The sequence below is a fragment of the Asparagus officinalis genome, chromosome 6, assembly GCF_001876935.1.
Source record: "Asparagus officinalis chromosome 6, Aspof.V1, whole genome shotgun sequence".
Classification (NCBI taxonomy): domain Eukaryota; kingdom Viridiplantae; phylum Streptophyta; class Magnoliopsida; order Asparagales; family Asparagaceae; genus Asparagus; species Asparagus officinalis.
The window spans coordinates 19,128,861-19,138,199 of NC_033799.1; the positions used below are offsets into that span (position 1 = coordinate 19,128,861).

General features: G+C 37.5%; 1 protein-coding gene across 1 annotated transcript; it reads left to right on the forward strand.

Annotated features, from left to right (window-relative positions):
- Nucleotides 6,616-9,339, forward strand: LOC109845459 (allene oxide synthase 2-like). Its single transcript, XM_020414707.1, is given in 4 exon segments — nt 6,616-7,098; nt 8,132-8,196; nt 8,198-8,664; nt 8,667-9,339. Coding segments are annotated over 4 exon segments (1,422 nt in total). The 5' UTR covers nt 6,616-6,711; the 3' UTR covers nt 9,170-9,339.

The window sequence follows — 9,339 nt, forward strand, 5'->3', positions numbered from 1 at the left end:
TTCTCTCTGTCTCGAGTCGCGTGCGGGAATCCATGGGCAATTTTTGACGCCTACAAACCTTTCTTTACAATTCTAATCATATAAGCCTTGATGTGGATGTGAACGTGTAACAGTGGCTTATCAATCTTTTTAACTCTCTGAATATTTCCTAAACAAGCTCTAAGAATGATAGGAACGAAGGTAATATCAGAAACTCACTCTTCTGGAAAAACAGATCGAAAAACTGAAAGTTTAGAGAGTTAATTTGCACAATATGTGAAACTTACAAGTGCAAAACTTGGTGCTTGTTTTCTGATGTTTAAACCTATTTATAGCCTCTGAAATGACATAATTTTAAACCTAATTAACGTCCATAAAACGGCTATAAACAGTCACTTATTCAAAACCTAAAATCGGGAAAAACTGCATCTGTAGTCGACTACAAGTCATAGTAGTCGACTGCACTGAGTCTAAACAGACTCTGTGAAGTCAAAAAATTGCTTAGTAGTCGACTACAAGGCATAGTAGTCAACTACACTGTAAACTCACAGATTCTGGAATTCTATTTTTAGTATTTTGGCTGTAACTTTCTCATCCGACATCGGAATGAGGTGATTTAAGATTTGTTGAAAAGCTGTTGAAGTGACCTACAACTTTGGTCTTTTAAGTTTTTTCAGATTCTAATTACTAATGGGTATAAATGAAATATTTTAAGACTCACTCAATATCTATAAACTCTAATGGCTAACATAGGAGATTTCTATTGTTAACCAACACACTCAGCATGTGTTAGTGTGTTCTAACACTATGTGTGTGCATGTGTGTGAGTGATCATGGCTTGTACAAATTTCTAAGCAAAGAAAATATAAAATTACATTTTGACAATAAAGTATATCTTCTTCTTTGCTTCATTTTGCCTTGAACACATCTATGTCTTGAGTATCTCTTTGAATATAATTGTTGATATAGCTCTGATACTACAAACAAATTTTAGCACATAATACACACAACATATAATATTTGTTATCATCAAAACAAACTAATATTGGGGTCAAGATTCCTAACACCTTTCGTATAATTGTTTGATACTTCCGTTTTCCCTGTTAAGAGTAAGTAATGGTAATCATTGTTAGCTTTAAAATTTTAGTTTGAAATTTCAAGTTGATATAAAGTTTTTTTTTTTTAAGTTTTACCTATATGTCCAAATGAAAAATGGTAAATCTCTAAAACGTGATGCCGACAAACTTTGCACTCATCAATAACAAGCATTATACATACAAATTATATTACTCTCTGACCTACAGATGTAATGTCGCAATACTTATCTCATACACGAACTCTATATAAACAGTGCTCATATACCCCAAACTTCCTCGAAGTCTTTCCTAATCTCTTCCACTTCACATGGAATCCGTAATTTTTTATTTTATTATTATTTTTTTTTTTGTTATAGCTGATTGATTATGATCATAATGATAAAAAAATATATATTATTTTCTCCGTCACTCGAAAAGATTCATAGGGAGTTGGTGGGAAAGTTTAGGGGCTGTTTGGTTCGTTTCCTAGATATAGGGAAATGTAATTCCAAGTAAAGAAACCAATGTTTTTAGTTTTCCAAACTTTTCCAAGAAATAGTTTGTTTTGGTTTGGTTCGCACAAAAAAATGGTGAGAAACCAATGTTTTTACTTTTCTTGTGTTTGGTTTGCAAGAGAAAAAAAGAGAAAACTTATGTTGATTTGACATTTCCCACTTTTCTTGTGTTTGGTTGGTTTTGAAGTGTGTAGGAAAAAGTGTTTAGAGTCACCATGGTAAGATTACCCCCCACTATAGACAAAAATTATTTGTGCTAGTTATGAGATGTAATCTTAATCATATAAAAGTGCGAATGTATCATGAACAAATATTAATAACCCGAATGAATTATAAATTTCTGTTTGTATTAATGAAATCATACGAAACCTGAAATCATCTGAAACCTACTGTAACATGAACTGCGTACCTGATTTGACATGAAATATACCTGTTTGAGATGAAAATAATCACACAAAACCTATTTTCGAAGAAAAAATAAACAAGACCTGTAATAATCTGATTATTCATAAATTTATGAAATACGTACCTGAATTAGCCAAAAAAATTTCTGAAACCTATAAAAACATATAAACGGCCTGAATAGCCATATTTTAGTACATAACATAGCAAATAGCCATCCAGTATATGTGAATTATGACTGTGGGCTCAGAACTTGTTCAATATCATCATCGTTAGCCATCCGGTGCAATATCAATAGATATTGCAGGTTGCTAATCTCAGAAAAATTAACAATCATCATAGCCTAAATTGAACACCCACAAACAGTATCAAAATCAACAAATAGTACGGAAAATCTGAGCACACATAGAACTCCACAAAACATTAGCTCAAATAGAAGATGAACAACAGAGCATCCACAAACAGTGAGCTCACAAAACTGGTGTGCACAAAACTGGAAGTTGTCACAAACCTGGACACAACAACAAACTAACCAACAACCAGCAACAACAAGAAACATTCAGGCCCAACAACCAAACTAACCAGCAACCAGCAACAACAAGAAACCACAAACCCAACTACCAAACTAACCAGCAACCAGCAACAACAAGAAACCACCAACCAGCAACCGGCGAAAACCAGCAACAACCAAACTAACCAGCAACAATCAAATCAGAAGAACCAGCAACCAGCAACAACAACAACTACCAACATAGACTGAGCACATGTTGTGTTTAGCTTAGGGCTCAGAACTTGGTCAATATCATCATTGTTAGCCATCCAATGCAATATCAATAGATATTGCAGGTTGCTAATCTCAGAAAAATTGACAATCATCATAGCCTAAAAATAAAAAAATCACCAACGAAAACCAAATACCTAAATGCCCCAGAGCAATAGCCATCCAGTACAATGTGTACACATTGTAGGTTGCTTGCATCTTAGGAAATATCCTGCATTCACAAATTCAATTACAAAAGTTAGTATTCCACAAAATGATATTAATCATGGAAGATAAATATTACAAAATGGAAGCAAATAAATACTTACTACATATTACAACAATATGTTCCATCATCATAATGTTCCACAAACACAATAAAAACATTATCACCAAAAGTAAGTGGATTTCACAAGTATGTTAGAAATGAGAATCACAAAATACCACGTAGAGACTTCTTCTATCGGTCTTCAACCCCCTTCGTTGAGAAAGGTAGCAATCATCTCTTTTTGACCAACCGATGATATGCCCATAAATAGTCTTGCTTCATGCTCATTCAAATATAAGTGTCGGTAGTATGTATCTAGCTTTTCAACACTAAAATCTTGTAAATGAGCATATATGACCGTGGATAACTTCTCGGTCCAATGCATATTTACACACTTCATGTTTGCGCTAAATACATCTATCTTATCCACCATTTTTAACATGAGCTCATCTTCTAGGTTGTTCCTACGAGCCTTTCCCTTAGCAACACATACCTTTGCTTTAGAACTTGATATGGCGGGTGTTTCCTTAGGCGGAGGAGTGTCCTCTTCATCTAAAATGTGTACTTGAGGGGATTGTGAGGCAGGTAAAGGCGAGTCACCATCATCTCCAAGATTTATGGACTCACTACGACTAAATTTTTTCCAAGCATCACATGCAAATTCTCCTCTAGCTTGATCATCCCCGATGATAAGGGAAAGATCATCGTAGTGAGTCAAGGGTTTATTGACATATTGTCTAAGTTTAGCATTCTTAAAGCTCTTGTCCTGAAAAGTACTAATTGAGCTCCCCATAATCATACCAATGTAATCCTATAATACGTTGTATCACATTACTAAGTTATCATTTATTTTTATGCTTATACATGTAACTGTGGTTAAAATGTAGATATACCTTGAAATAAGGATAGTATAGCTGGTTGTTAACGATCTCTTGGGGAGTATCATTTGATGGCTTGTCTCATGTACGCGTTCACGCAAACAGATAATTGCTTGTAAAACCTTGTTGAAATATCTACTGACTGTCTCCCCTGATCTTATGAAATGAGATCTCACAATGCGATTTTTAGATTTATGACCCAAATATTTAGTGTCATGATAAGTTGTTCTTCACACTGATATATTCCTTGAGTCTTTTAGAAAGCATATTGTTCCTCATTATACTTACTAGCTTAACAAAAGCACCACTCGCATTCTAAATTAATTCACACAACTATCACTAAAACCATTATAAATACGCTCTATATGTTCAATTCTAGACCTCTCTTGTCTTTTTTTTTCCTCACTTGGACCACGACGTATAGATTTACGTCTTAGCTTGCATTCTCCTTATGAATGTAATATATTATAACAAGAACGGATAGTGCAGCACCTTGAACCACATTAACAACACTTTGTTCATCGGTACAATCCCCATCACCATCCATCTACGATGCAAAAATCAAATTTGAAATAATTAATATACCTACCAAGCATTCATATGCAATGTCAATAATCAAAACTTAAAAGCTGAATTGCGGAACAAATAACCAGCAACAACCCTGGACACAACAACAACCAACGACACAACAACACAACTCTGGACACAACAACAACCAGACACAACAAACCTGGACACAACCAACACAACCAGCAACTGAAGGAACAACCAGCAACAAAACTGGACACAATCAACAGCAACTGAAGGAACAACCAGCAACAACCCTGGACACAACAACAACCAACGACACAACAACACAACTCTGGACACAACAACAACCAGACACAACAAACCTGGACAAAATTTTTAAAAATTCTTTTTGAGTTGAGAATCATACCTTAGGTCTGAAATCAGTTTCCAGGAAGATCAAAGTCGGCAAAACCCCCAAATTTTTCCAATAAAGGCGCTGATAAAATCCAGCAAGCCACGAAATCCAGCAAAAAACCCCCGCAAGCCAGAAAGAGGAGGTAACCCTAGCCCTCACCTGTGATTCCGCCCATTTACCCGAGATCTGACAATCGTACAGATCGGGGCGATTTCCTCTCGTTTTTGAAGGAAATGGGGCGAAGAAAAAATGCCGATGTGGAGGGGATTTCCGCGGCTGGAGGGACGAGGGGGAGAAGCGAACCAAAGACGAGAAACGAAAACCCTAGAAAGGGTTTTGTCGATGTGAAGCGGGTGTCAGGAGGAGAAAAGTGTTTCTTCAGTTCAAAACAGCGAACCAAACACGCCCTTAATATGAATCATCAAGTTTCCTTTAAAAAAATGTGAGTATTTTAAAGAATTATCTGAAATAATATATAATTAAATAATATAAAAAGCCAAATTTCCCAGTCAAGCAGCCCCTTGGAATTCATGAACCCGGCCACGAAAGATAAGCACAATCAATCGATTATAAACTCAATCCGTCCAACTCCCACCTCCACCTGCAACCCCACGTGCTCCCTCGTCGATCTGATCCCTCATCACCAAGAACGATAAAAAAATATCTACACATGTGAACGTAGTAATTAATTAGGGCAAGTTTCACGACTCCCACTGACCTAGGGATTTTACACAAAAGTCCCTTGAAATTTGTAGACTCCACATCTCCAAACTCTGGAGAATTTCAAAAAGCCTCCTGAACTTTAAAGAAATTATCTTTAACCGAGTTAAGAAAAAGAAAGGAAAGCAGGGAAGAAAAACATTTGTGGACATCTGTTTTTTTTCTATGTTTTACTAAAATAGAGATGAATTTTGGGTTTTTGGTATACGTATTAGGGTAAGTTTCATTACATCTAAACTCCAAACAAATTTGGGTATTCAACAGTTTAACTCCCAAAAAATTTTGAAATTCTTATTAGACCCTTAATAATTTTGAGAATTTTAGAAAAAAAACTCATAACATTTTCAATTTTTCCACTTAACCCGATGACTATTTTATGAAGTTTATGTGATACTCTCTTTTTGGGGACTTAAAATTATGGCTTGTCCTCATTATGAGGGCTAAGTAAAGAGAATAAACATATTGTGGGATTTTCTAAAATTTCCGAAAGTTATTTGATGTTTAGGGGGTGTTTGGTTACATTTCTATAAATTATAGGAAATGTTTTTCATCCCAAATTTGATTTCCTTGTATTTCTTAAAAAAATTATAGGAAAAGTTTTGAGAAGTTAAAAAGTACAAATTTTCTTATTTTTTGTATTGTGCTTGTTTGGTTCAAAACAAGAAAATAAGAAATAACTTTTGGAAAAATAGCAACATTTCCTATAATTTATAGAAATGTAACCAAACATCACCAACTTTATAGAAAAGTGAGAACTTTGTAGAAAAGAGTTAATGAGTTTTATTATTTAAATAATGAATGCGTCAGATTTCCAAGAGATTTCCTCCTATTTTAGAAGTTAAATATCAAACGTCTAAACTTATTAGCAATTCAGTAAAAAAAATTTATTTTAGAAACACACTTTAGACATTTCGTCTTACTACTTAACTATGTCAATGACTCGTTCAACTCCCGCAAATGTTAAGAGTACTTCCACAAAATAGCAAAACGTTCAAGGGTTTTTTCGTAAAATTTTCTCTATTAATTAATGTCACAAAATTAACTTACATCTTAACACAAATTAAAGCCCTATATAAATTAACACTCCACACACACGCCAAACGACTTCAACCCCCACACGACTTGCTTCCTCATCCTCCTCCTCCATATATCATCTCCATCATCATCATCATCATCATATCTCCGACGATGTCGACGATCTCCGGCGATGACCAAACCATCGAAAAGCCGCTACGGGTGATACCCGGTAGCTACGGCATACCAATATTTTCAGCAATAAGAGACCGTCTGGACTTCTACTACAACCAAGGGCAGTACAAATACTTCGCCACCCGTGTGGCCCAACACGGGTCTACGGTCATTCGGACCCATTCCATACCCGGCCCGTTCTCGGCGGACTCGCGGATAGTTGCGCTTTGCTGTGCGAAGTCGTACCCGACCCTTCATGATCCCACCAAGGTGCTCAAGATGAACACTTTGCTTGGGCACTTTACGCCTTCGCTTGGGTTTACCGGTGGTTATCGGGTCTGTGCTTATTTGGATCCGTCTGAGCCTAATCATACTCTAATTAAACAGGTTTGGATTTTCTTAAATACTTAGTTTCGTTTTTAGATATGCATGGTTTTTGTTTCAGCTGATATAATTAAGTCTATTTGCTATAATTTATGTATTAGTCGTTTTATTTGGGGTCTAAGTTACTATATTTGGTTTATCACTAGCTGATTTAGATTAATTTTAAGATGTTGTAGTTGGGTTTCATTTTTTTATTTTTTTATTTATTTTTTGTTTGAGAGGAAGGGTTTGATAATAATTAAGTCAGAATGGATATTTTGAATTTAAGCAAGATTTGGAAGCGGTTGAATTTGATACTAAATAAGAAATACATATTTCTCGCGATTTCGCTTGTCTCTGTCCTTAATCAGACAGATTAAATTATAGATGCCTAGTTAAATAGAAACTATTCAATGAATTCTGTTTTCTACATAATTTGTCAAAGATTCTTCCCAAAATACCAAATTAAAATTCGAGGATTAGCCTGAGTTGCTTTGATACCATGTCAAAGGGTCACCCTATCAAAACTTCAAAGTCGTCGTGAGGATTAATTGAAGAATATATTACCATCAGGTACTACAAAATCTTAAGCATCCTTCTCCATGGGGGTTAAGAATCGGTCTGGTTGGCAAGCCCTTGTTAAGAGTTAAAGTTTGTTAATCCTTGGTTTAGACGGGTTGAATCCACAATGGGTTAATAAATCCTTGTTAAGAATAAAATTAATAGTTTTTTTTATCATATTAATTATACGTTCTGTGCGAGGAGGTGAATTGAGATTTATTCGGACTTCCTTGCCGGGAATTTTTTTTATAAAGTAGAAAAGGAAGATCTTTCAGAATATTTATAATTTAATTTCAGTTGTACTGTAATCGATTTGATGAATTTGCTTTTCAACTTAAGATACAAGATGAACTTAAGATACGAGATGAACGAAATGTTTGAAGAAGAAATTAGCGTATAGTCTTTTATTTAATTACTAAAGAAAATTCTCTAATAAGTTGGCATGTTTATGTTTGAGGATTTTTGTAGTAAATTTTTTCCCCCCTCTTTGAAACAGGTTTATCTCGACGCACAATTGGCACGCAAATCCTTCTTCATCCCCACCTTCATCACCGTCTTCAACCCTCTTCGACGACATCGAATCCAACCTCCGTGTCCACCCCAGCGGCGCCGCATTCAACAAGCCGTTCCAGGCCGCGGGATTCCGCTTTGTCGGGCGAGGCTCTCCTCCCTCCCCCGCCATCACCTCTGCCGCCCTCAAGTACATCTTTTTCCAGTTCCACCAGAACATGTCGAAGCTCGGCCCGATCCCCAGCCTCGTCGAGGACCTCGCCCTCCACATGTTCCCCTTCCCTACCTTCATCGCGAAATCGAACACCAAGGCTCTATACGACTACTTCAGCTCGTCGGGAGGTTGGATCATCGACATGGCCGAGAAAAAAGGGATGCCGCGTGACGAGGCGTGCCACAACCTGATATTCGCCTGGATATCGAACGCCTACCTAGGCGTTAACGCGTACCTGCCCAGGCTGTTCAAGTGGGTGGTGCACGCGGCGGCGCCCTCCATGCGAAGGCTCGCTGACGAGATCCGTCCGTCATCGCCGCCGACGATGGCAAGGTGACGGCATCGCTCGAGAAAATGGAGCTGGCGAAGTCCGTCGCCTACGAGGCCTTCAGACTCGACCCGCCCGTGCAAGTGCAGTTCGCCAGGGCGAAGACCGATATTGTTGTCGAGAGCCATGATGCCAAGTTCGAGGTGAAGAAGGGGGAAATGCTCGGAGGGTTTCAGCCGATGGCGACGAGGGACCCGAAGGTGTTCGACAGGGCGAACGAGTTTGTGCCGGAGAGGTTCATGGGGGAGGGGAAGAAGATGTTGAGGTACGTATACTGGTCGAATGGACCGGAGACGGAGGATGTTAAGGCGACCGACAAGATCTGTCCCGGGAAAGACTTGGGGGTGATGATAGGACGGCTGTTGTTGGTCGTCGTATTTCAGAGGTATGATACGATCACCGGAAAAGTTTCAGAGGCCATGGAGGATGTTACGACGACGGTGACCGGATTCACCAAGGTCAACGCTGCTAGTTCCTCATGATCAGGTGAATGTTGGATGGATACTTGTACCCTGAAATTATGTGGTATTTTAACGAGACTTGTGTTCTGAGAATTTGCTTAGTTTGTGTTGGTTGTGAACGTGTTACTACGTACAATGTGGTTAAGTTTCTGATATTTTGTATTTTCTTTTCTGGATTGGGTTTTTCTGCA